Raw genomic sequence first — 26608 nt, forward strand, 5'->3', positions numbered from 1 at the left:
ATGGCCAGCTGTCTGCAAGGAATATAAACCCTTCCATCTGGTCGGAACTGAAGAAGCTTCTTGGATGAGAAGCGAAACGTCTTCAAAGAAAAATCAGAAAGTCCAGTTTGCCTCCTGAAAGAGCACTTTAGGATGACTGAGGATAGACGTTGAGCTCTATTGTCGTCGTAAGTTAAAGACCCCCTTGCATTATGAAGCTAAGATTAGAAGAACTTTTGCTGGTACTTACATCAACTTCTGCAGACATTCAGTAGCAGAGAGAAAGCAATGATCCTTCACCAGCGACTGCCTCTTTAAAAGAAGAACACCACAAGAGGTTAGCACACCTGGGGGGGTATTGGAGGACACCCCAATCTAAGGTTTTGGGGTGTCCGAAATATTCTACATCCAAACAGGGGTCTTTAATTCATGTGGAGATGCGGCATCGAAGATGCGAAGTTTCAAACATGCAGGCGTGAGAAGTGTGCGGTGTGTCTGAACCGGGACTCGAACCCGCGCGAGAACTTACTTGGTTACTGGTGAGGGTGAGGTCTTTCAGGGGCCAGAAGTCTCTGGAAAAGGAAAAAGGAGGAGGGGATGAGGGACATTTTCCAAGAGGTGGAAGAGGAGAAAATCGGATTGCAATCGGGGAGCAGCACCTGCTCCAAGGAAATTTGGAAAAAGTTGTAGGGAGGGAGGGAGGAGGAGATAGAGGAAGGAAGGGATGGAGGGAAGAAAAGGAGAGTGGGAGAGAGAAAATAGGGAGGAAGAAAAGAGGAGAGGGGAAGAGAGGAGGAAGGGAGGGGAGAGGAAAGCATAAGAGGGAAAAAGAGAGGAGGGAGGAGAGAGGAAGAGATGGAGGAAGGAAGGATCGAGGGAAGAAAGGGAGAGTGGGAGAGAGGAAAGAGAGAGAGGAAGGAAAGAGGAGAGGGAAGAAGAGAAAGGAAGGGAGGGGGAGAGGGAAGCATAAGAGGGATGAAAAAAGAGAGGGAGGGAGGAAAGGAGGAAGAGACGGAGGAAGGAAAGAGGAGAGGGAGGAAAGGGGGAGGGAGGGAAAGGAGGGCAGGTGGAAGGACAGAAGACCGAAAGAGGGGGAGGGAGGGAGGACAAGAAGTGAGGAAGAAAGGGAGGTATAAAGAGAAGGGAGAAACGGAGAAAGACGAGAGAGGGAAGAAGTCAGAGGTAGGATAGGAAGGGAGAGAGGGAAGGATGGATGGAGGGAAGGAAGGAAGGAGAAAGGAAAGAAAGGAGGGGTGTTTTGTCCCCTCCCAACCACAACCAAAAAGACACGCGAGCTGACTATATTTGTCAGCAATTTACTCCGACGACATATAACAGTGCTGGCAACGAACCTGCGATTGCCTGCCAAGTTCTCCTCAGACCAGCGTAATTTGCAGTTCAGGAATAAACAGAAGCCAAAGTCTGAATCACAAAATAGCACAGCCAAAGCTCCCAAAAGTCTGTTTTTGTCCGTCACGGAGCCCAAAGGCAGCTCCACCCACTTTTATACCCTGTGGGGTGTGGCTCCGTGACTCAGCACTCCCTGGGCCGGCTCCTTCCTTCCTTTTGCTGCGCACGCTTCACTCGGCGTCGCTGCCTTGCATCTAGCCACCATTGATCCTCCTCAGCTGGCTCTTGGAGCTCTGCCAGGGAGGAGGAGGAGGAGGGGTCGGGGGAAAATGGCCGTGTCAGCTCCTCCTCCACCACCTGGCCTGCCTCTGGGACCTGGAGCTGAGCCAGAGAGGAAGGTCCCGCAGAGGGAAGACCTGTCGGCTCTTCCCCCTCACTCTCTGAGTCACACTCAGCCAGGAGGCCCGGCTCGGGGGCTGCAGCAGACACAACAAGGGGCCTTCCTGAGACCACCACCCCCTACTCACTTCTGCACATCCAGGTATTCCAGGAGTTTGGTGTCGGAGAGGCGGCTGAGGTTGATGATTCCCTGGCAATAAACCTCGTCCTGCTTCCCGTGGGCGACCATGTAGAGCATCAGAAGATCCGGGTAGAAATACGGGAGGATGAGAGGCAGAATGACAGAAGCTCCTTCCACGTCCCTAATCCGAGGGACAGCAACAAATCCCATCATTCCCATCCTCTCTTTCAACCCACAACAGCAAAGAGCTCTCGACCCACAACACTGACACGTTCACTGCTACCGAGGTCTGGGTTCAAATCCAACCTCATCTATGGAAACTCGGCGGATTACTCCGGTGAGTTAATCAGACTGGCCCACCTTATAGGGTTGTTGTAAAGGGGGAAAAAATCCAAGGGGAGAAAATATTAACGAAGCCACCATGATCTCCCAGAGGGTAGGTGAGATCTGCAGATAGTTCTCGACTGATAACAGTTTGTTTAGTGACCATTCCAAATTACAACAACTTATGTCCGTTTTTTACACTTGCGACCATGGTCAAATGATCCAAATTCAGATGCTTGGCAACTGACTCATATTTATGACGGCTGCAATGTTCCGGGAGTCATCTAATCTCCTTTTTACGACCATCTGACAAGCAAAATCAATGGGGAAGCCAGATTCGCTTAACAACCGTGTTACTAATGTAAGAACTGCAGTGGTTCACTTAACAACGCTGGCAAGAAAGGTAGTAAACTGGGCAAAACACAATAAATGTCTCACTTAGCCATGGAAATTATGGTTGTAACTCGAGGACTAGCTATAAATCAAAAGAAACAAGCACATCAGTTAATCTGGAAGGCTAAAAATCACGAAAATGTAAGATTTCTGTCATTTTTAATGGGGAACAAAACTGAAGTAGCAACCAAAGAAAGAAACCAGTGGCAAAATCCAATTTTTTTTACTACCGGGCGTGGCTTGGTAGGTGTGGCTCGGTGGGCGTGGCAGGGGAAGGATATTGCAAAATCCCCACTCTGGGGCCAGCCACAGATAGTATTGGCCAGTTCTCCAAACCAGGGGTCCCCAACCTTGCTGACTTTAAGCCCGGTGGACTTCAACTGGCTGGGGAATTCTTATTTATTTATTTATTTATTTATTTATTTATTTATTTATTTATTTATTTAAATTTTTATACCGCCCTTCTCCCGAAGGACTCAGGGCGGTGTACAGCCAAAAATAAAAACAGCAAGTATACAAAGTTAAAATATCAATTTAAAATACCTATTCAATAGTGGCCGAATTAAAACTGTCAGACTGACCTAACCTAAAATACCCCATATAAAATTACAAAGGATTAAAACTTTAAAGTTTGGAATTTAAAAAATCAGTCAGTCCAGTCCCGCTTGAATAAATAAGTGAGTTGAATTCTGGGAGTTGAAGTCCACCAGGCTTAAAGTATTCTGGGAGTTGAAGTCCTCCAGGCTTAAAGTCGCCAAGATTGGGGACCCCTGCTCCAAACTACTCAAAATTTCCACTACCAGTTCTCTGAACTGCTCAAAATTTCCTCTATCAATTCTCCAGAACCTGCTGGATTTCGCCCCTGAAAGAAACCGTGTTTTTTATATTATCATCCACAAAATTTTGGAAATGCAACCGCGTGTCCAGAAATGAATCCCAACCTTTTAGCATTTGAATGTGTGAATTTGTACAACATGGTTTATGTTGCACAAAATGAGCACCAAAGGACTGTGGCTTAGGTAACAAGCCATGATTCGAACAATCAAGGGCTTAACGGAGTTGTATATCTATACCTTTTTTCTGTGTTTTGGGTAGATTTGAAGCTTTTGACCTTGAAAGCAAGTTGCAACAAGTCTCTACAAGAGAAGGAATTTAAAAGAGACTGTTAGAAAACAATCGGAAATTTAAAATTCAAATTCAGAAACTTAAAATTTAAGCTCAGAAAAGACACTTGGAAAATTAGGAAATTTTAAAAAGTCATTAGGAGACTCTAGGAAATTTAAAATTGAAACTCAAAAGTCTTCAATTTAAAGTCAGAAAAGACACTTGGAAATTAAAAGAGATCATTAGAAGGTGCTAGAAATTTTAAAATTTAAATATGGAAAAGATACTTTGAAAATTAACAAAGTTAAAAGGAACCATTAGAAAGACACTGGAAAATTTAAGTTTTAAACATGGGAAGTGAAAATTTAAACTTGGAAAATTAAGAAATTTAAGAGAGATCATTAGAACACACTGAGAAATATACACAGAAATGAACAACTTAAACTAAAAAAAGAAACACAGAAAATTACGGAATTTTAAAAAGATTAGAAAATACCCAGAAACTTAAAATTTAAACTTCGAAAAGACTTGGAACATTAAGAAACTTAAAAGGGATCGTGAGAAAACACTTAGAAATTTAAAGTCAGAAACTTACATTTTAAACTCAGAAAACTAAAATACTTAAGAGAGATAATGAGACTCCGAAAGTTAAAATTTAAACTCAGAAAGGTAAAAATTCAAGGCCAGAAAATTAAGAAATTTTAAAAACATCGTTAGTAGACACTCAAAAATTTAAAAAACTGAGAAATTTAAATTTTGAACTTGCTCAAATCTAAACTATTGAACTTGCTCAAATCTATTCTTTAGCTAAAGATTTGGGCCTCCCACCTATAGGTATACAGTAAGCGAAACTGAGCAAGGGGTTGGATTAGAAAACCTCCAAGGCTCCTTTCAACTCGTATTCTCTTATATAGGCAGTCCTCAACTTACAACCACAATCGAGCCCAAACATTTATGTTGATAGATGATACATTTGTTACGTGTTTTGCCTCCCTTACAACCTTTCATGCCACAGTTGTTAAGTTAGTAACACGGTTGTTAAGTAAATCTGACTTGGCTTATCAGAAGGTCGCAGAAGAGGATCACATGACCCTGGGACACTGCAACCGTCATAAATATGAGTCAGTTGCCAAGGGTCCAGATTTTAATCACTGGGGATGCTCAAAAGTGTGAAAATGGGTCACAAGTCACTTTTTTCAGTGCCGTTGTAACCTCAAATCAGTCACTAAACAAACGGTTGTAAATCAAGGACTACCTCTACGGTTAAAAAATGATATTTTCCACATCTAGGATCTCTTACAAATTTAAAGGAAAGTTTTAGAAGCACAATCCAGGCAAAGAGCAAATGGAAAACACCAGAGTAGGAAGCCAGTGACCCAAAGCAGAAAATAAATTTACTTGCAGTTGCTTAAGAGCGAAGTTTTCCAGGAACTGTGCAACACAAGCCATACTTACTGATAAAATTCCCATATTTTCTTGGCGTAGTGTTTGACCTCTTCTTGGGCCATTCTCAAGAGATGCTTGTTAGCACCGATGCCAGAATAAGTGGATTGAAACACCAAAATCAGAGTTTTCAGCAATTTCCCTAAAGGATGTAAGGAGGACCCTAGAGCCTGGAAAATCAAGAAAATAAAATACTTTAAAATCAAGCTGGATTTTAAACTTGGACATAGTATAGATAGATAGGGAAATGCCAAACAGGGCTTGTGCTCCTACTACAGTTAGTCCTGAATTTACAACGGTTCGTTTAGTGACCTTTTGAGTGACAAGGAAAGAAGTGACTTATGACTGTTTTTCATACTTACGACCATTGCAGCATCCCAGGGTCATGTGATCAAAATTCAGGTGGTTTGCGATACTCAATGGAGAAGCCAGATTCCCCTAAACCTTGTTACTCATTTAACAACCCTAATGATTCCCTTAACAACGGAAGCAAAAAAGGTGGTAAAATGGGACGAAACTCTCTTAACAAATGTCTCACTTAACAACATAAATTTTGGGCCCTATTGTGGTCGCAATTCAAGGACTACCTGCATTTCTTGCCTCCCTACTCTTCAATACAGGTAATCTTCAACTTTTATGATTACAATTGATCTCAAAATTTCTGTTGCTAAGCTAGACAGTTCCTCATTGAATTTTGCCCAATTTTATGACCTTTCTTCCCACAGTTGTTAAGTGAATCGCTGCAGTCGTTAAGGGAATCTGGCTTCCCCATTGACTTTGCTTGTCAGAAGGTCGCAAAAGGGGATCACGTGACCCAGCAATGGTCATAAATACGAATTAGTTGCCAAGCATGCAAATTTTTATCATGTGACATTGGAATGCTGCAACGGTTGTCAGTACGAAAAACAATCCTAAGTCACTTTTTTTAGTGCCGTCGTAACTTCAAGAGGTCACTGTTGTAAGTCGAGGACTTCCTGTACAAGGAAGAGGTTTTTAAGATTTGCAAAAATGGATGCTCAACTGTCCCTTTGACAGAAATACAAAACAGAAACAACGGATGGAAACTAATCCAGGAGAGAAGCAACCTGGCGTTAAGGAGAAATTTCCTGACAAGGGAGGACAATTAAACAATGGAACTCCTTGCCACCAGAAATTGTAGGTGCTTCATCCCTGGAGGTTTTTAAGAAAAGTCTGGACAGCCACTTGTCTGGAATGGCACAGGGTCTCCTGCCTGAGCAGGGGGTTGGGCTAGAAGACCTCCAAGGTCCCTTCCAGCTCTATTATTCTGTTTGATGCTTAGCTGTGCTACACCATACCTGTTGCAAATAACTCTGCCGAACTTCCGGCTCCTGGTGTTTTATTAGTTCTTCAAGAAAGTCCGTTTTCTCAGACGCTTCTGTGGTTCCTCTAGAGGAAACAAACCGAGGTGAGTAAAGCCATCGAGCAAAACCATCGAGTAAAACCACAGCCTCACGGTTTCTCCGACGTTACAGGTAGTCCTTGACTTACAACCGTTCATTTAGTGACCGTTCGCAATTAAAATTTACTAAAATCCTAGAATCCTGGGAGTTGAAGTCCTCTAGGCTTAAAGTTGCCAAGGTTTGGGGACTCCTGATTTAAATAACCTGATCCCAACCCAGGTAGGGCTTTCAAGATGATCATGAGCATCTGGAGTTGAACCTGGAAGCACATCGGAAGCCAAATCAACTCCCGCAAGAGACGTGTACAAATTTAGATTTGCACAAAACCACTGCGTGTTGAACCAAAGGAAGCTTCCAGGTAGTTTCCGAGGGCAGCCCCAGTTAGAACAGCACTGAGAAATGGGATTTATGACAGTTTTTCACACTTATGACCGTTGCACTCTCTCCATGTGATCAGAATTCAGACGCTTGGCAACTATTTATGACGGTTGCAGTGTCCCGGAGCATATAATCCCCTTTTGCGGCCTTCTAACAATGGGGAAGCCAGATTCACTTAATAACCATGTTACCTACTTATCAGCTGCAGTGATTCACTTAACAACGGTGGCAAGTGAGGTTGTAAAATGAGGCAAAATTTGATTTAAGAACTGTCTTGCTTGGCAACATAACTTTTTGGGCTCAATTGTGGTCATAAGTCAAGGACTAACACCTGAGGGAAAAATACAGGTAGTCCTCGAATTATGACCACATGTACATCAAAAAATGTATCCATAAGGAGAGGGGTCCTTAAGCGAATCATCACACAATCCTATGTGGTTTTCTAACCTTTTGCATTACGGTCTTTAAGTGAATCACCACATTCGATAGGTGGGATATCACATGATTGCGACTTGCAAACTTCCCTGCTAGCTTCTCCTTTGGATGTTGTGTGTTGGATGCTGGTTGGGAAGGTCGTAACTGGGGATCACCAGACCCCAGGATGCTACAACCATCAAAACTGAATGGTCATAAGTTGAGGACTACTGGTATATCCGCACGCCCCTCCAGATCAAATCCCCCTCCCTACCATCCAATCCTGAAGATGATTTTGAATATTTATATGCCAAGTTGAAGCATCAAATTCATCACCCAGCTGAACTGGTACACTTAACGACCGTGGCAGCATCCCCATGGTCACATGATAGAACGCTGGGCAAGTGACTCGTATTTATGACGTTTGCAGTGTCCTTAAGGTCACATGGCTCCCCCTCCCTCAACACTATCAAACTATTTACTAAATCTACACTACTATTAATCTTCTCATCATTAGTAAGCTCAAACTGCCCAAGGAGCTGCTGATTCAGTTCTACAGAGGAATTATTGAGTCTGTCATTTGCACCTCTATAACTGTCTGGTTTGGTTCTGCAACCCAACAAGAAAGACACAGACTTCAGAGGATCATTAGAACAGTAATTATTCGGTTGAAAAAATGCTTTTAAAAGTAAAAAAAAAAAAAAAACAGCCTCTGATGATTGCGCAGCTCAGCTGGGATCGTCAGAATTCCTTTCAAAGCATTTTTTCTACAAGCTCTTCGGCCGAAGAGGCTGTTGAAAAAAATGCTTTTAAAAGGCTCCTCTGGCGATCCCAGCTGAGTGGAGAAAATTTGAATTTGGGAAGATGGACTAATTTTAAAAATGGACTGTAAGAAGGGAAGGGAAGATTGTATTGGTATTGTTCCTTTTCTTTTTTCTTTTTTCTTATTCTTTCTTATCTCTTTATTTTTATTGTGAGGGGATTTAAAGTTTTAGAGCAGGGTGGGAGTTTATGTATATTTTGTATATTTTAGCTTGTGATTGTACCCAGTATTTGCTCTGGGAAGTCCGGGGGTGGGGTGGGGGGAAGGAGGGGGGAGGGGGGGAAATGATACATGGATTGGTTATTAATGTACAATAATGATTGAAGATATGAAATTAAAATTTGAAATGATATTGGGGCTACTCGACTGCCATTTCAGAAAGAAAGGGAGAGAGGAGTAGAAGAAGGGAAGAAAGTAGGTAGGAAAGAGTTAAGAAGGAGGAGGGGAATAAGAAGGTTAGAAAGGGTGGAAGAAGGGAGGGTGGAGAAGGAGGAGAGGAAGTAGTAAAATGAAGGAGATGAAGGAGGGGAAAGTAGTAGAGGGTAGAGAGGGAGGTTGTGAAGAAAGGAAGTGGCAGTCGGGCAGGCCCGAATCAGCAATATATAAAAATTAATGATTAATGATGGATAACAGATTGTACATAAATATGATGTTGGAAAATGGAAATTAAAAAAAATTATATATTAAAAAAGTTTTTTTTAAAAAACATGGCCAACCAGTCACATTACCCCCCCACCAAGCCACGCTTACAGAACCGGTAGTAAAAAAATTTACATTTCACCCCTGGTCCCACCAGATGGACCTCCTTAAGAAAGGAGACCCATAACATCTCCTGCCACCCTGCTCTGATGGGTCAGGTAGATATAACTGGGAAAAGGTGGTCTTTTAAATGAGGGGTCTCTAACCTTGGCAAATATAAGACTGGCGGACTTCAACTCCTAGAATCCTGGGAGTTGAAGTCCTCCAGGCTTAAAGTTGCCAAGGTTGGAGACTCCTGATTTAAATAACCTGATCCCAACCCAGGTAGGGTTTTGAAGATGACCATGAGCATCTGGAGTTGCACCTGGAAGCACATCGGCAGCCAAATCAACTCCCACAAGAGAGGCGTGCGAATCTAGATTTGCAGAAAATTACTGTATGTTGAACCAAAGGAAGCTTCCACGTAGTTTCCATGGGCAGCCCCAGGAAGAGCACCTTGCGGTAGTCAAGATCTAACCCCACTGTCATCCCGTCTTCATAAAGACGGCAAACCCCAGGCCCCGATCCTGATGCTCGGAAACAGCGACGGTCTCTCGCAAGGCGACGGCCATTTACCCATGGCAGAAGAGATTCTCCTGAGATTTGCGCAGTTCGCGACTTGTCTGGACGTGAAAACCCATGAACGATTCTTCCGCGTCCGCTTGGCCTCCCATGCGGACAAATGCCAGAAACTGGTTGTAGAGGTCTTCCCATCGCTTCTCCACCGGGAATTCTTCCTGACCCAACTGACTGGACAAGAAAAACATATGGTTCACACTTACAACATCCCCATCCTCGATGACTCTCAAATCACGTGCAAATGGACATCCATGAGCATCTAGGGCAGTGATGTCGAATCTATGCCATGCATGCTGGAAGTGGCACGCAGACCAGGGGTGAAATCTACTTACCTTCCTTACTGGTTCGGAAGTGGATCACATGCACGCGCAGGTAAAAAACACATTAAAAGATAAAGTTTCCCCTCGCACATACGTGCTAGTCGTTCCCGACTCTAGGGGGCGGTGCTCATCTCCGTTTCAAAGCCAAAGAGCCAGCACTGTCCGAAGACATCTCCGTGGTCACGTGGCCGGCATGACTCAAAGCCAAAGGCGCACGGAACGCTGTTCTCTTCCCACCAAAGGTGGTCCCTATTTTTTCTACTTGCATTTTTTATGTGCTTTCGAACTGCTAGGTTGGCAGAAGCTGGGACAAGTAATGGGAGCTCACCCCGTTACGCGGCACTAGGGATTCGAACCGCTGAATTGCCGACCTTTCGATCGACAAGCTCAGCATTTTAGCCACTTGAGCCACCACGTCCCTACAAAAAAAACACATTACTTCCTGGTTAAAACCAGGAAGTAATGACACCCGGGCGGGTGGGCGGAGCTTCGTTCAACCATCGCTACTAAATCGCCAAACTACTGGCCACGATCACTACCGGATCACGCGATCTGGTCCGATCCGGGAGCATTTCACCCCTGACGCAGAGCCCGTCAGCTGTCACCCATAGCTCTTCCAGGTTCTAGCTAGCGGGTCTTCGTGCACGCGGGAGCACCAGAAACTAGAAGACCAGGTGACCGGCTTCCATGCGGACGCCGGACGCCGGAAACCGGGAACTCACCTCTTCTAGTCTCCAGCATACCCCACCCCACCCGTCTGTGCACTCCCATTTTGGCACTCAGTCCCAAAAAGGTTCACCAACATTGATCTAAGGTGACGGGCATTAACTCACAGCTATCAGCCTCTGGCAATGTAGATCTGTTCATATTCACCTTACAGACAGTCTCTGACTTACAACAGTTCGTTCAGCGACCGTTTGAAGTTATAGCAGCACTGAAAAAAGTGACTTAGGACCGTTTTTCACACTTACGACTGTTGCATTCATCCCCGTGGTCTCCTTATCAAAATTCAAACACTCGACAACTGACTCATGTTTATGACGGTTGCAGTGGTGGTTGGTGTCACATGATCCCGTTTTGCGACTTTCTGACAAGCAAAGTCAATGGGGAAGCCGGATTCACTTAACAACCATGTGACTCGCTTAAAATGGGGCAAAACTCCCTGAACAACTGCCTCACTTAGTGACAAAGCATAGGCTAAATTGTGGTCGTAAGTTGAGGACTGCCTGTACAAACTCCCATGTTTTCCCACAAGAAGTCAAATTCTGTAAAGTCGACCAAATGGAGATACTGGCTGGTCCATGAAAGGGTATACTCGGGATAAGGCCAAAAAGTCAAAATGGAGCCCACACTGGAACAATTGAAACATTGACTGTTTTTGATGTTTAATGTTTCACGGGGACCATCATGGCTTCAAAGATGGTAGAGATGACCCCTGGATCTTGGTGTCCTACCGAACTTCATGGCTGAGCAAAGTCTCCGAATCCTGATTTAATGATTCTAACCCAACACTTCATCACATTGAAAACTTGTGAACTTCAACTCCCAGAATTGTCCATGCTAGCTGTGGGATTCTGGGAGTTGGAGTCCTCCCCTCTTAAAGCATGCTGGCTGAGGGATTCTGGGAGTTGGAGTCCTCCCCTCTTAAAGCATGCCGGCTGAGGGATTCTGGGAGTTGGAGTCCTCCCCTCTTAAAGCATGCCGGCTGAGGGATTCTGGGAGTTGGAGTCCTCCCCTCTTAAAGCATGCCGGCTGAGGGATTCTGGGAGTTGGAGTCCTCCCCTCTTAAAGCTTGCTGGCTGAGGGATTCTGGGAGTTGGAGTCCACCCCTCTTAAAGCATGCTGGCTGGGGGATTCTGGGAGTTGGAGTCCTCCCCTCTTAAAGCTTGCTGGCTGAGGGATTCTGAGAGTTGGAGTCCTCCCCCTTTAAAGCATGCCGGCTGAGGGATTCTGGGAGTTGGAGTCCACCCCTCTTAAAGCTTGCTGGCTAAGGGATTCTGGGAGTTGGAGTCCTCCCCTCTTAAAGCTTGCTGGCTAAGGGATTCTGGGAGTTGGAGTCCACCCCTCTTAAAGCATGCTGGCTAGGGGATTCTGGGAGTTGGAGTCCACCCCTCTTAAATCATGCTGGCTGGGGGATTCTGGGAGTTGGAGTCCTCCCCTCTTAAAGCTTGCTGGCTAAGGGATTCTGGGAGTTGGAGTCCTCCCCTCTTAAAGCATGCCGGCTGAGGGATTCTGGGAGTTGGAGTCCTCCCCTCTTAAAGCATGCCGGCTGAGGGATTCTGGGAGTTGGAGTCCTCCCCTCTTAAAGCATGCTGGCTAGGGGATTCTGGGAATTGAAGCCCACCCATCTTCAATGTGTTGAGCTTGAGAAACATTGGATTACAGGTCATTAGACCAGGATTTGGAGACCTGTTTATGGTGGGATTGCTCTAGAAGTCCATCAGGAAGGTCTTTCCTAGCCAAACTTCCTGGGGAACAAGAATGGATTTTCTAGAGTGGAAGCCCCACCCTCTCAACAAACCAAGCCTTCTGACTTACATAGCAGATTTGGTGACAGTCTGTTGATCTCCAGAATGGCTGCTCATCCCTGGCACCTGTAGTCCTTCTCTAGATTTGTTGGCGAAGGTTTCCTCCAGAACAAACCCATTTGAAAAGGTCAGCTTTCCCTACGTAAAATTATACGATGGTTGGTTGCATTCATACAGCCGCCCATTTCAAATACATGATCCCGTGTCACTAAAGCTATTAAACATGATAAAAACAGGCAGACGCACCCAGAAAACCCATTCCAGTATAGGTAGTCCTCAACTTTTAACCATTCATTTAGTGTCCATTCGACATTACAACGGCTTTGCTGAAAAAAGTGACTTAACGGCCGTTTTTTCACGTTTACGACCGTTGCGGTCACATGATCAAAATTCAGATGCTTGGCAACCAACTGGTATTTATGACGGTCATGTGATCCCCATGCGATTCACTTAATAACCATGTTACTAATTTAACAACTGCATTGATTCACTTATCAGCGGTGGCAAGAATAGTCGTAAATTGGGGGAAATAACTCTCTTGCTTAGCAATAGAAATTTGCGACTCGGTTGCGATTGTAAGTCCACAACTGGGACTGAAATTTTGGTCACTAAATGATGCGGTCATTAAGTGAGTCATCAGATGATTGGACCCATATTACGACCATTTTAGAGCAGAATCATGCAGTCCTTAAGCAAATTCAAGCTTAAATTTTAATAGCAGTCTACCATAAACGTCAACCAGTTTCTAAGGCTGTGACAGTCATAACTTCAAGGATAGTTTATAAGTTCCTTTGTTCAGCACCATCGTTAACTCCAAGCTGTTCTTAAACAAACGGTCATAATTTGAGGAGTCCTTGTGAAAAATTTAGCAGTTGGGAAGGGGATTAAAATCATCCAGTATCACTAACACACCTGGCTAATTTGAATGTACTAATTGTTAGTTTATTCTAATTTTAACTATTGTTCCTTGCCAATGCTTAGTTTATCGTTAATCATTATTATTAATAGTTAATAATTTTGGTTAATCAATAACTGTCATTAATTATTCATTATTACTAATCACTATTTCCCCACATCCATACAAATATCATGGCAGCAATAAAGAAAATCCATCTATCTATCTATCTATCTATCTATCTATCTATCTATCTATCTATCTACCTATCTATCTATCTATCTTTGTTTCTCTCTCTTATCTACCTATCTATCATCTAACTATCTATCTATCTATCTATCTATCTATCTATCTATCTATCTATTTTTGTTTCTCTCTCTCATCCATCCATCCATCCATCCATCCATCCATCCATCCATCCATCCATCCATCTATCTATCTATCTATCTATCTATCTATCTATCTATCTATCTATCTATCTATCTATCTATCTATCTATCTTTGTTTCTCTCTCTCATCTATATCTATCTATCTATCTATCTATCTATCTATCTATCTATCTATCTATCTATCTATCATTTATCTATCTATCTATCTATCTATCTATCTATCATTTATCTATCATCTATCTATATCTATCTATCTATCTATCTATCTATCTATCTATCTATCTATCTATCTATCTATCTATCTATCTATCTATCGTAACTATCGAGTTTCCCTGAAAATAAGAACCTGTTTTATATTTTTTTGAACCTTGAAATAAGTTCTTGGCCTTATTGCCATGCGGTCAAAAGCCCGATTGGGCTTATTATCAGGGGATGTCTTATTTTGGGGGAAACAGGGTATATCTATCTATTTATCAATCTATTTAACCATCTATCTACCTATCATCTATCCATTTATCTGTCTGTCTATCTGTATTGATCTACCTACCTACCTTTCAGTGGTGGGTTTCAAATTTTTTTTACTACCGGTTCTGTGGGTGTGGCTTGGTGGGCGTGGCATGGCTTGGTGGGCGTGGCTTGGTGGGCGTGGCAGGGGAAGGATACTGCAAGATCCCCATTTCCTCCCGATTAGCTGGGACTTGGGAGGCAGAGAATAGATGGGGGCGGGGCCAGTCAGAATTTTTACTACCAGTTCTCGGAACTACTCAAAATTTCTGCTACCGTTTTTGTTTGTTTGTTTGTTTGTTTAATTTCTTTTGTCACAACAGTATACATAAACAATTGTCATAAATAAAACAACATATCTTGAAGAAAATATATATATATATAAGTAAAAAAAATATGCATCAACTATATTAATTTGATATAATGAATAGAACAATAGGACAGGAACGGTAGGCACTTTTGTGCTCTTATGCACGCCCCTTATCTTATCTTATGCCCGGTTCTGCAGAACTGGTCAGAACCTGCTGAAACCCACCTCTGCTACCTACTACCTACCTACCTACCTATCTGTTTGACATCTAACTTATCATACCTCTTTCTCATCTATCTATCTATCTATCAATCTATTTATCCATCCATATACCTATCATCTATCCATCTTTCAATTTATCACCTATCTCTCTATCTATAAATAAATAAACTATACAGTATTAATCTACAGACCTGGGATTTCCTGGTGGTCTCCTGTCTAGGGATTTATCAACCCCGATGTTAAGAAAAACATTTTAAGCAGCAGCCCGACTCTTCCATCCAGACCTCGATTCGAACAGGTCCTCCATCTCATACTTGCCTTGCCAACAAACTTGAAGTCGTTCGTGAAATTTCCCTCGTAGACGGAATCATCTTCCAGAATCAAAACCCCGGATCCCTTCCAGACGAAGAGAGAAAAAGAGAAAGGAATGGTTGGTTAAAGGTGGGGTTGAAAATCAAGTAAATAAATAAATGTTAGTTTTTATAGAACCCATAGCAGGCAAAAGATTCCCTTACCACCATTTTATCCAGGTGGAAAGTCCTTTGGAAGCAGACACCTGACTGCATCACCACAATTCCTGGTCCGTGCCTCTGGTCGTTTTCCCACATCCCAATGTATCTTTCACCTCTGAAATCCAACAAGCCAGAAATAAGAAAGTGAAAGTGAAATTAAATTAAATTAAATTTGTGTTCTTGGTGGTTCCTTGCTTAGGCTGTTGTTGACTACCAAAACTGACAGGGTGAGCCACTAGTATATACACAGACAGCAAACCCCACATCCTTCAGGCACTGCTGATGTTACCTAGTTGGGTCATGAAGCGTCTGTAAAGATCAGTTTACCACTGCTAGGTCAACCTGATTCCTCCAGATGGTTTCAGTTACAAATTCCATCAGCTCAAACCAACATGGCCAAAAGGAATGGTTTATGGGAGTGGCAATCCAAAACATTTTGAACGGTGTGTCAATGTGGTTGATCTCTATGTGTCTGTTGATGGCTGATCAGTGATGAAAAAACCAGACTTAGAGAGCACCAAGGACCGCCCCCCAGTTCTCATCATCTTCCTTCCTCCTCCTTTTCCTCCTCTTCCTTCTTTTCTCCACCAACCCCACCTCCTTCTAGCACTGATGATGTTACCTAGTTGGGTCCTGAAACATCTGCATAGAAACAACCAAACTGAGAGAGCACCAAGGACTTCAGTCATCCTCTTCCTCCTCTTCTTCCTCCTTCTCCTCCTTCCACAGTCCTTGTCCTCCTTCACCAGCTCCTCCTCCTCCCCTCCTTCTCCTCTACACAACACCCCTTCTAGCACTGATGATGTTATCTAGTTGGGTCATGAAACATCTGCAAGAAAACCACCAAGCTCAGAGAGCACCAAGGACCTTACATTTTATTTACTCATGAGATGCAAGCCATCTTACCTTTCCTTGTCATCCCAGACACCATAACCTGTCCTCTTGTCCTTTGTCCAGTGTCCAGTGTATTTGAATGGATGGTCAGTACTCAGGGGGCTGTCTAGCACACCAAAACCCTCACGCATGTTGTCCTTGAAATACCCTTTGTAGACCATCTCATTGCCGTATCTGAAAAATGCGCCAACTTTAACAAAGACCTCTTCAGTGGAGAGTCGTTTTATCAGTACAGGTAAAGTGTACTTATGAAGAGAGGTAGAAAATCTTGTTTAGCCTCTGGTGGCTCAACAGACTAATGCAGTCTGTTATTAACAGCAGCTGCTTGCAATTACTGCAGGTTCAAGTCCCACCAGGCCCAAGGTTGACTCAGCCTTCCATCCTTTATAAGGTAGGTAAAACGAGGACCCAGATTGTTGGAGGGGCAATAAGTTGACTTTGTATATAATATACAAATGAATGAAGACTATTGCTAACATAGTGTAAGCCGCCCTGAGTCTTCGGAGAAGGGCGGGATATAAATGCAAATAAATAATAATAATAATAATAATAATAATAATAATAATAATAATAATAATAATAATAATAATAATAATAATAATAATATTTTACTTTGTTCATTGATCCCAAAAAACCCAAAAATAATAAAAATGCATACATTCTCAAAAAAAGGGAGAGAGATCATAGGTACTTTTAAAAGAAAGCTTTAAAAAAATAGAAGGAAAAAAATTGCATCATTTTAATGGTAAATAGAATTCTAGATTAATGCTGGGAACGATTGACGGCAAAAGAAGAAGGGGACGGCAGAGAACGAGGTGGCTGGATGGAGTCACTGAAGCAGTAGGCATGAGCTTAAATGGACTCCAGAGGATGGTAGAGGACAGGAAGGCCTGGAGGAACGTTGTCCATGGGGTTGCGATGGGTCGGACATGACTTCGCAAATAACAACAACAAAGAATTCTAGAGACAGTTTATGTAATTCTATTATTATTCAATCACATTCTTTAAACGTATGTAATCGTCGACTTAAAACCACAACTGAGATCAAAATTTTCCGTTGCTATGCAAGGCAGTTGTTAAGTGAGTTTTGGCCCATTTTATGACCTTTCTTACCACCCTTGTTAAGTGAATCACCGCCTTTGTTAAATTAGTCACACGGTCGTTAAGCAAATCCGCCTTCCCCATTAAGTTTGCTCGTCAGAAGGTCTCAAAAGGAGATCACGTGACCCCGAGACACTGCGACCGTCATAAATATGAGCCAGTCGCCAAGCATCTGTATTTTGATCACGGGACCCTGGGGATGCTGCAATGGTCATAAGAAAAACACCCAGAAATCACTTTTTCAATGCCATCATAACTTTGAACGGTCACTAAACAAACTTTGGTAAGTGGAGAACTACCTTTATTCTATAACTGGGAGGTGTAGAATATCCAGGAAAGGAAGGAAGGAAAGGAAGAAGAAGAAGAAAGAGAGGAAGAGGAAGAGGAAGGAAGGACAGAAGGAAGGAAGGAAGGAAGGAAGGAGGGAGGGAGGGAGGGGGAGAGAGAGAGAGAGAGAGGAAGAAAGAAAGAAAGAAAGAAAGAAAGAAAGAAAGAAGAAAGAGAAAGAGAGAAAGTCAACATAGATTTCCCTTTCAATCACTGTCAATCCAAGTTCTTACAGGTAGTCCTCGATTTATGACCACAAGTTACTGAGCCCAAAATTTCTGTGGCTAAACAAAACAGTGGTTAAGTAAAATTTTGCTCCATTTTACAACATTTTTTGCCACCGTGTTGAAGTGAATCCCTACAGTTTGTCACACGGTCGTTAAGTGAATCTGGCTTCCCTATGGGTTTGATATCAGAAGGTCACAAAAGAGGATCACATGACTCCGGGACACTGTAACCGTCATAAATACGAATCAGTTGCCAGCCGTCCCAATTTTGCAATGGTCATAAGTGTGAAAAAACAATCCTAAGGTCACATTTTTCAGTGCCACTGTAACTTCGAATGGTCACTAAACGAACTGGTTGTAAGTCGAGGACTACCTATGTTCTATAACTGGGAGGTGTAGAATATCCAGGATTCTTTCTACCAATGGCTCATCCCAAACAGATCCCAGGTAATCTTTTGAACTTACTCACAGATACCGTAGCCATTCATCTGGCCTTCCCGCCAGTGGCATTTGTAGCAGTCATAGCGGTCACTGGATCCTTGAGGGATCAAACAGATCCCGAACCTGAAACCCGGCAGAAAAGACGTTAGACAGAAACGGTGAGGTTGACTTAATTCTAGTGAGGAAATCTCGCGATTCTGCTATTGGAGGAAGCCCTTAAGGTCATCCAATCCAACCTGCTTTGTAGGACCCCAAATTAAAACATCCTCAATGCTCCATCACATCCAGTACAGGCCGTCCTTGACTTACGACCGCAATTGAGCCCAAACTTTCCATTGCCAAGTGAGACGGTTGTTAAGTGAGTTTTGCTCCATGTTACGAACTTTCTTGCTGCTGCCGTTAAATGAATCGCTGCAATGTTAAGTTAGTAACACGGCTGTTAAGTGAATCCGGCTTCCCTACTGACTTAAGTTGCCTGAAGGTTGCAAAAAGGGCATCACATGACCTTGGCACACAGCAACCGTCATAAATGTGAGTCAATGGCCAAGTGTCTGAATTTTGATCATGTTACCACAGGGAACGTTGCCACGGTCACAAATGAGAGGACTGGTTGAAAGTCACATTTTTAGCACTGTCGTAACTTAGAGTGGTCGTTAAACAGGTGGTTGTAAGTCGAGGACCAGCTGTATATAAGTGTGTAAGATCAATTCTGAGACAAACATCAGCGCAGTTTTTCTCGGCACCTTCCAGAGGCCGCTTGATTTTGCCTTAATTTAAAGGGATTTTTAACCTCCTAGGCTTCTCTCTTTAATCCAGGATTTCCTGGTGGCCTCCCATCCAAAGCCCAATTTGGCCCAATCTTGCTTAGTTGCCAAACATTCACAAGATCGGGTGGATTTCAGGCGTGGATCCACCCAGCAGACAAATCTGGGCATTGCACATTAAACTTGAGCGAGACCAAGCCACCTGCCACTCACAACGGCCCCCTTGTAGGTCGGCAATTCACCAGGTGAAAAAGCCTCTCACCCGTCTTCCAAGCCTTTTTTGAAATCTCCTGCAAAATTCCGGCCATTGGGCCACGTCAGCTTCCCTCTGCAAAGATTAAAGCAATGCATTAAATCTGAGTCATTTTAAGAGGGTGCCTTCCAGCCCCAGGCGGGGACTTACTTTCCGTGGGGTTTCCCCAAGCACCACTCTCCCTCGTACGTGGCGCTCTTGAACCGCCCTTCGGCCCTGAATGCGAAGGTGGCAAAGCGGCAGAGCTGGGGGGGCAAGTTTTTGCCTTCATCGCCCCACACGGAGACCTCTCTCTTGTCCGCCAAGGCCTGGGCCACCGCCCGGTAGATCTTCCACTGCCACACCACCTGCAGAGGGGAATACGAGATGGGTGGCAAACAAATGGATGAAAGGAAGGAAGGAGGGAGGGAGGGGAGACAGAAAGAAAGAAAGAAAGAAAGAAAGAAAGAAAGAAAGAAAGAAAGAAAGAAAGAAAGAAAGAAAGAAAGAAAGAAAGAAAGAAAGAGGAAGAAGAAAAGAAAGAAAGAGGAAAAGAGAGAAAAAGAAAGAAAGAGAGAAAGAAAGAAAGAGAAAGAAAGAGAGAGAAAAAGAAGGAGTGAGAAAGAGAAGGAAAGGAGAGAGAGAAAGAAAGTCAGAGAGAGAGAAAAAGAATGAGTGAGAAAGAGAAGGAAAGGAGAGAGAGAAAGAAAGAAAGACAGAGAGAGAGAAAGAATGAGAAAGAGGAAGAAAGAGGGAAAGAGAGAAAGAAAGAGAGAAAGAAAGAAAGAAAGAAAGAGAAAGAGAAAGAAAGAGAGAGAGGAAGAAGAAAAGAAAGAAAGGAAAGAGAGAAAGAAAGAGAGAGAGAGAGAAAAAGAATGAGTGAGAAAGAGAAGGAAAGGAGAGAGAGAAAGAAAGACAGAGAGAGAGAAAAGAATGAGTGAGAAAGAGAAGGAAAGGAGAGAGAGAGAAAGAAAGACAGAGAGAGAAAAGAATGAGAAAGAGGAAGAAAGAGGAAAGAGAGAGAAAGAAAGAGGGAGAAAGAGGGAGAAAGAAAGAGGGAGAGAAAGAAAGAAAGAAGAGAGAGAGAGAAAGAAAGAAAGAAAGAGAAAGAAAGAAAAAAGCAGAGAAAGAAGGAAGGAGAGTACAACAAGACAGAAAGAGTGAGAGAAAGTGTGTGTGTGTGAGAGAGAGAGAGAGAGAGAGAGTCCCCATTTACTTTGCTTGTCAGAAGGTCACATGACCCCGTGACACTGCAACCGTCATAAGTACATGCCAGTTTCCAAGCATTTGTATTTTGGTCACGTGACCATGGAGATGCTGCAACGGTCACAGCTGTGAAAAAGCCACTATTTTCAGTGACATTGTAACTTTAAACGGTCACTAAATGAAGCATTTCACGTCCACCACCCAATGCCATGTACCACTCACTTGGGCTTCTGGTTCTTTGGCCGACAGGAAGAAATTTTCTTCTGGAGTCACAATGTTTAAAGTGTGGCTGCAAAAAAAAAAAAACCCAAAAAACAGCGAATTGTTGACATTGTGCATTAAAAATAATTTCACTTTTTTTAACCGTGTGAACGGAAGGAAGCGTCTGGATCAAGGAAGGTTTTCTTATCATTGAATTCTTATCAATTCCTCCACCCACATTTTTCCTCCCAAGTACATGAAGTCCTCGACTTACAGCCGTTTGCTTAGTGACCGTTCAAACTTAACAACGGCACTGAAAAAAGTGACCTTATGACCGTTGAAACATCCCCAGGGTCACAATTCGGACACTTGGCAACCGGCTCCTATTTACGACGGTCGCAGTGTCCGGGGCAAGGGGTGTCACGTGATCCCTTTTTACGACCTTCTGACAGGCACAGTTAAAGGGGAAGCCGGATCCACTTAACAACCACATGACTAACTTAACAACTGTCAGAAGAAAGGTCGTAAAATGGGGGGGGCAAATCTCACTTAATTGTCTCACTTAGCAACAAAAACCTTGGGGTCAATTGTGGTCGTAACTTGGGGACTGCCTGTATGTGCGAGAACCGGTCATAAATCACCTTTTTCAGCGCTGTTGTGTGGTCACTAAACAAACAGTTGTAAGCCAAGTGCTAATTTGAAAGATACTAAATCTTCCCCAGGTAATAAATGGGGAACGACATAAATTTTTCCTCTGCTCTATGTAGGTAAAAGGTAAAGGTTCCCCTTGCACATATGTGCTGGTCATTCCTGACTCTAGGGGGTGGTGCTCATCTCCGTTTCAAAGCCGAACAGCCAGCGCTGTCCGAAGACGTCTCCGTGGTCATGTGGCCGGCATGACTCAACGCCAAAGGCGCACGGAACGCTGTCCTCTTCCCACCAAAGGTGGTCCCTATTTTTCTAGTTGCATTTTTTTTAAGTGCTTTCGAACTGCTAGGTTGGCAGAAGCTGGGACAAGTCACGAGAGCTCACCCCGTTACGCGGCAGCACTAGGGATTCGAACCGCTGGACTGCCGACCTTTCTGATCGACAAGCTCAGTGTCTTAGCCCCTGGGCCACCGCGTCCCTCTATTCTACATAAGCCATTGAATTAATTTTACTCACTTTCCGGTTTCGCTGGAAGTTGTCTCAACCCACAGAAGCTTCAGATCAAAACTCTGGAAGTTATTCCCCTGGAAAATTTGAGAATTAAAAGAAGTATAAAAACAGAAAGGAAAAAGGTAGCCTCAAAACAATTAATGAAAAAAAACACAGACATTATCTGCTGCTCTTTGCTTGAAGGGAGTAACTGGCACACAAGGCATTAAACCCATTACAATTCTGATTCTTGGGGTTCCTAAGGCTCAGGTGGAGAGCCCTCCTCTGATCTTGAAAGAGACAGGTATTATGGGATGGAAATGGGTGCTTGAGATAAAACAGGCTTGGGAAATCTCCAGGAATTTGCAGAATTGCAACCAATATGTAGGGAAAGAAAGGAAGAAGAAGAGGAGGAAGGGAGAAGGAGGAGGAAGAAGAAGAAGAGGAGGGGAAGAAGAGGAGGGGAAGAAGAGGAAGGAGGAGGAGGAGAGGAAGGGGAGGAGAGGGAGGAGGAGGAGAGGAAGCGGAGGAGAGAGAGGAAGAAGGGGAAGAAGAGGAGGAGGAAAAAGAGGAGGAGGAGGAGGAAGAAGAAGAGGAGGAGAGAAAAGAGGAGGGGGAAGAAGAGGAGGAAGGAGGAGGAGAGGAGGAGGGGGAAGAGAGGGAGGAGGATGAAGAAGAAGAGGAGGGGGAGGAATAGGAGGAGGGGAGGAGAGGAGGAAGAAGAAGAAGATGAGGTGGAGGAATAGGAGGAGGGGAGGGGAGGGAGGAGCAAGAGGAAGAAATGGAAGAGGAGGAGGAGGAGAAGGAGGGGGAGGAGGAGGAAGAAGAGGAGGAGAGAGAGAAGGAGGTGGAAGAAGAGGAGGAAGGAGAGGAGGAAGAGGAAGAAGAGGAGGGGAGAAGGAATAGGAAGAAGAAGAGGAGAGGAAGAAGAGGAGAGGAGGAAGAGGAGGAGGGAAGAAGAAGAAGGTGGAAGAGGAGGGAGAGGAGGTGGAAGAAGAGGAGGAGGGAAGGGAGGAGAGGGAGGAAGAAGGAGGAGAAGAAAAAGAAGAGGGGGAGGAGGAGGAGGAGGAGGAAGAAGAGAAGGGGGAAGAGGAGGGGGGTGCTTTCTAGTTCCAGATTAGAAATTGGGAGAGGGGGAATTCCATCTTAGGCACGGAAGCTAGTCTCTCTCTCAACCCAGCCCACCTCACAAGGTTGTTGTGGAGAAAATAGGGAGGAGGAAGGTAGATTCCCTGCCTTGAGTCATCAATATAGAATGACAAAAGTGGAATAAAAACTCAGTAAGTGGATCCCCGGGATTTTAGGGTCTGTGGGTCACAGAGAAAGCCACGCTGAGTGTCCCAAGCCGAGAGCATCCAAAATCCGTCTTGGATCTTCTTACCTGGATGAGCACCAGGGCATCGTTAAAGAGGAGGATACGGTCCGTTCTGCTGGAGCTGGTGAAGATGGGGAGGCTTTCGCTGTCTTCCAGCAACCGTCTCTCAGGGGTACAAAGGACATCCTACGAGACAGAGGGAGAGAGATACAGGCAGTCCTTGATTAACAACGGTTAGCGACCGTTCATCGTTACAACGGCACGGAAAAAAAGTGACTTACAATGATTTTTCACGCGTATGACCGTTGCATCATCCCCAGGGCCACGTGATCCAAATTGGGACGATGGGCAACCGACTCACGTTTATGACAGTTGCAGAGTCCCCTTTTGCAGGCTTCTGACAAACAACGGGGAATCCAGATTCGCTTAACGACCATGTGACTAATTTAACAGCTGCAGGGATTCACTTACAGCCCCGTGGCAAGGAATGGGACAAAATTCCTTAATAATCATCTTGCTTAGCAGTGGAACTTTGGACTCTAGTTGTGGTTGTAAGTCGAGGACTACCTGCACTTATAATCAGGTAGTCCTCGACTTACAACAGTGACCGTTCAAAGTTACAACGGCACTGAAAAAAGAGACTTATGACTGTTTTTCACACTTACTACCATTGCAACATCATTGTGGTCAGGTGATCAAAATTCAGACGCTTGGCAACTAGTTCATATTTATGACGGTCGCAGCGTCCCAGGGTCATGTGATCCCCTTTTGTGATTTTCTGACCAGCAAAATCAATGGGGAAGCCAGATTCACTGAATTGTGTGACTAATTTAACAAATGCAATGATTCACTTAACAACGGTGGCAAAAAAAAGTCGTAAACTGGACTTAACAAATGTTTCACTTGGCAACATAAACATTGGGCTTAATTGTGCTTGTAGCTTCAGGTTTACCTGTCAGAGTATATTCATCAACTGGAATAGGACATGGTAACAAAGTCAGCCAATGAATAGGCATAGCAACTAAATCAGCCAATGAGGGCTGTTTGGGAGCTGAGACAGACTGGAGCCAGGGCGAGTCTTAGTCTGCAGCTTCTGAGCCTGTGCAGAGAAATTGTAATTAGTCTGCTCTGCTGAAATGAAACTAACTGTTCTCTCCTGCCTTGTGTGCTTTGCTTGTAGCTGCTAATGCATTGAAGAAGAATCTCTATTGGTATTGTAAATTTATTTCATGTATTATTATGTATATAAAGAAGTTAATGAATCCTGCTGCATCTATCTTCCTTTGTATGCTTTCTGGATGTTTGATTTTCTGACATTACCTGTACCTAAATTTTGTAACCAATCTTTCCAATTTCAGGTGTGTTTGGACTAAAGTCGCACCAGACAAACACACAGGACAAAAATGATATTTGGGCAGGAATCCTGATGGCCATTTCAGTGGGACCCCTCATTTATCCATCCGTTCTCAAGAACGCACCGTGAACTTAGTTCCTATGGACTTCCACAAGGCGGCGGTGAAGCCAGCTTCGTCCACGATTCGGCTGACGTGTGAACGCAGCTTTGCAAACTTTTCAGAAGCGTCGGCTATTTTTTCTTTCTCTAAGATCTGTGGAAAGAAAAGCATACACTGAGCCGGCTTGGCCGGCTCCCAACTCCTTCTGTCTTTCAAGGTGGGCGTTGGCAAAATGGGGTGAATCTGCTTCGAGGATTAATTCAGCTTTCGGATTCACACAATCCCGTGAACTCTTAAGTGGTTCCAACTAGCTGGAGGGGAGGGGGAGGGAAAGGAGGAGGAGGAAGAGAAGAACTGTAGAATCCTTGGTGCTGTCTGAGCTTCCAGATGTGTCATGACCCAATTAAATATCATCATCAGTACTAGTAGGGTTTGTAGGTGGGAGGAGGAGGAAGAAAACGAAGAAGAGGAAGAAGAAAGAAAAGAAGAAGAAGTAGAGGAGGAAGAGGAGGAGGAAGAAGAAGAGGGAGAAGAAGAGGAAGAAGGAGAATGTGAATGTGGGGTCCTTGGTGCTCTCTGAGCTGGGTGGTTTTCTTGCAGACGTCTCATCACCCAACTAGGGAACATGATCAGTGCCAGAAGTGGGAACCCCACTCCCTTCTAGCACTGGTGATGTAATCAAGTAGGATCATGAAACATCTACAAGTCAACCACCAAGCTAAGAGAGCAACAAGGACTCCACAGACGTGGGTGGTGGGTGGAGGGTGTCTGGCTACAGATGCTTTACCTGGCCTGTGGCTGCCTTGAGTTTGGCGAGGAGGCAGGCGTATCGCTGCAGGTGGTCTCGGAACGGCTTCTGCAACACCGCGTGAAGCCCTATGGCCAGGCAGCTGTCAGGTGAGAAATCGGCAAGCAATTCCCCCAGGGCAGGCTTATGCAACTTCCAGACATCGCTGCAATTGGGAAGAAATAGCAAGACCACAGAACGGTCAAACTGGAAAACGATCCAAAGAAAATTCTGAATATATATATATTTTTTTTACAAAAAAGGCCCCTTTCCATCAAATATTGAAATTCTTCAACCAATAGAAATTTTGCCACGAAACCTATAGAATAGAATAGAATAGAATTTTTTATTGGCCAAGTGTGATTGGACAAACAAGGAATTTGTCTTGGTGCATATGCTCTCAGTGTACATAAAAGAAAAGATACATTTGTCAAGAATCATTAGACTAGACTAGACTAGACTAGACTAGACTAGACTAGAATAGAATTTTTATTGGCCAAGTGTGATTGGACACACAAGGAATTTGTCTTGGTGCATATGCTCTCAGTGTACATAAAGGAAAAGATACCTTCATCAAGGTACAACATTTACAACACAATTGATGATCAATATATCAATATAAATTGTTACGTTCGGGAAGTAACGAGGCTGGAGACCAGGGTAGTGACAACAGCTCTTTAATATAGGGTGAACCCAGCGACAGGCTGGGGGAAAAACCTCTCCTTTTATACAGTTCTGCTGGAGGCTTCGTCCAATCAGCATCGTGCTGATTTCCCGCTCAAATATTTAAAGGTACAAACATGAATACATAACACTCCTCCCCTCCCAGAAAACACTTTGCCTCGATTTACATTTTATTTACATGTTATTTTTCGACGTAGTCACGCAAATAACCTGGGCGTCTCCTAATTCTTTCAGACCTGCGCGGTTCAGACCTGGGTGGTGTTTTGAGCTGGTCGGAGGGTCTGTTTTCTCCTCCCAGCTCTTTCTCTAGGCCATCGGGCCCTGGATTACTGGCAGTCTCTTTTTCTTGGCCCTCCGGCCTTGGATTTCATGAGTATGATCTCCAACCATTTAGAGAATGCGTCGACCACCACTAGGAAGGTTTGGCCATGGAAAGGGCCAGCAAAATCAATGTGGATTCTTGACCAGGGCCCTTGAGGTTTTTCCCATTCCCTGACTGGGGCCGTTGGGGGTAGGGGTCTGGACTCTTGGCAAGCCTGGCATTTCCCTACCCTCTCAGCAATCTCTGAGTCCATGAGTGGCCACCACACATAGCTTCTTGCTAGCCCCTTCATCCTTACGATCCCTGGGTGACCCTCGTGGAGGAGGTCCAGTACCTTTCCCCTTAATTTATCCGGGATTACCACACGATC

General features: G+C 44.0%; 1 protein-coding gene across 17 annotated transcripts in view; it reads right to left on the reverse strand.

The window, feature by feature from the left end:
- Positions 1 to 26608, reverse strand: part of ALS2CL (ALS2 C-terminal like) — a 63637-nt gene that overhangs the window by 4773 nt on the left and 32256 nt on the right. For all 17 annotated transcript variants that reach the window (XM_058179930.1, XM_058179932.1, XM_058179933.1 and 14 more), the window contains 19 exons: positions 25233 to 25398; positions 24470 to 24598; positions 23058 to 23177; positions 21704 to 21771; positions 20561 to 20627; positions 19304 to 19500; positions 19163 to 19228; positions 18161 to 18259; positions 16053 to 16214; positions 15150 to 15261; positions 14953 to 15030; positions 12325 to 12452; positions 9464 to 9637; positions 6430 to 6520; positions 5126 to 5283; positions 3640 to 3702; positions 1857 to 2030; positions 509 to 551; positions 230 to 291 (listed from right to left, as the gene is read on the reverse strand). In XM_058179930.1, the coding sequence (XP_058035913.1) occupies positions 230 to 291; positions 509 to 551; positions 1857 to 2030; positions 3640 to 3702; positions 5126 to 5283; positions 6430 to 6520; positions 9464 to 9637; positions 12325 to 12452; positions 14953 to 15030; positions 15150 to 15261; positions 16053 to 16214; positions 18161 to 18259; positions 19163 to 19228; positions 19304 to 19500; positions 20561 to 20627; positions 21704 to 21771; positions 23058 to 23177; positions 24470 to 24598; positions 25233 to 25398 (2157 nt within the window). The remainder of the gene's footprint in view (positions 1 to 229; positions 292 to 508; positions 552 to 1856; positions 2031 to 3639; positions 3703 to 5125; positions 5284 to 6429; positions 6521 to 9463; positions 9638 to 12324; positions 12453 to 14952; positions 15031 to 15149; positions 15262 to 16052; positions 16215 to 18160; positions 18260 to 19162; positions 19229 to 19303; positions 19501 to 20560; positions 20628 to 21703; positions 21772 to 23057; positions 23178 to 24469; positions 24599 to 25232; positions 25399 to 26608) is intronic.

The sequence above is a fragment of the Ahaetulla prasina genome, chromosome 4 (genome assembly GCF_028640845.1).
Source record: "Ahaetulla prasina isolate Xishuangbanna chromosome 4, ASM2864084v1, whole genome shotgun sequence".
NCBI classification, from domain to species: domain Eukaryota; kingdom Metazoa; phylum Chordata; class Lepidosauria; order Squamata; family Colubridae; genus Ahaetulla; species Ahaetulla prasina.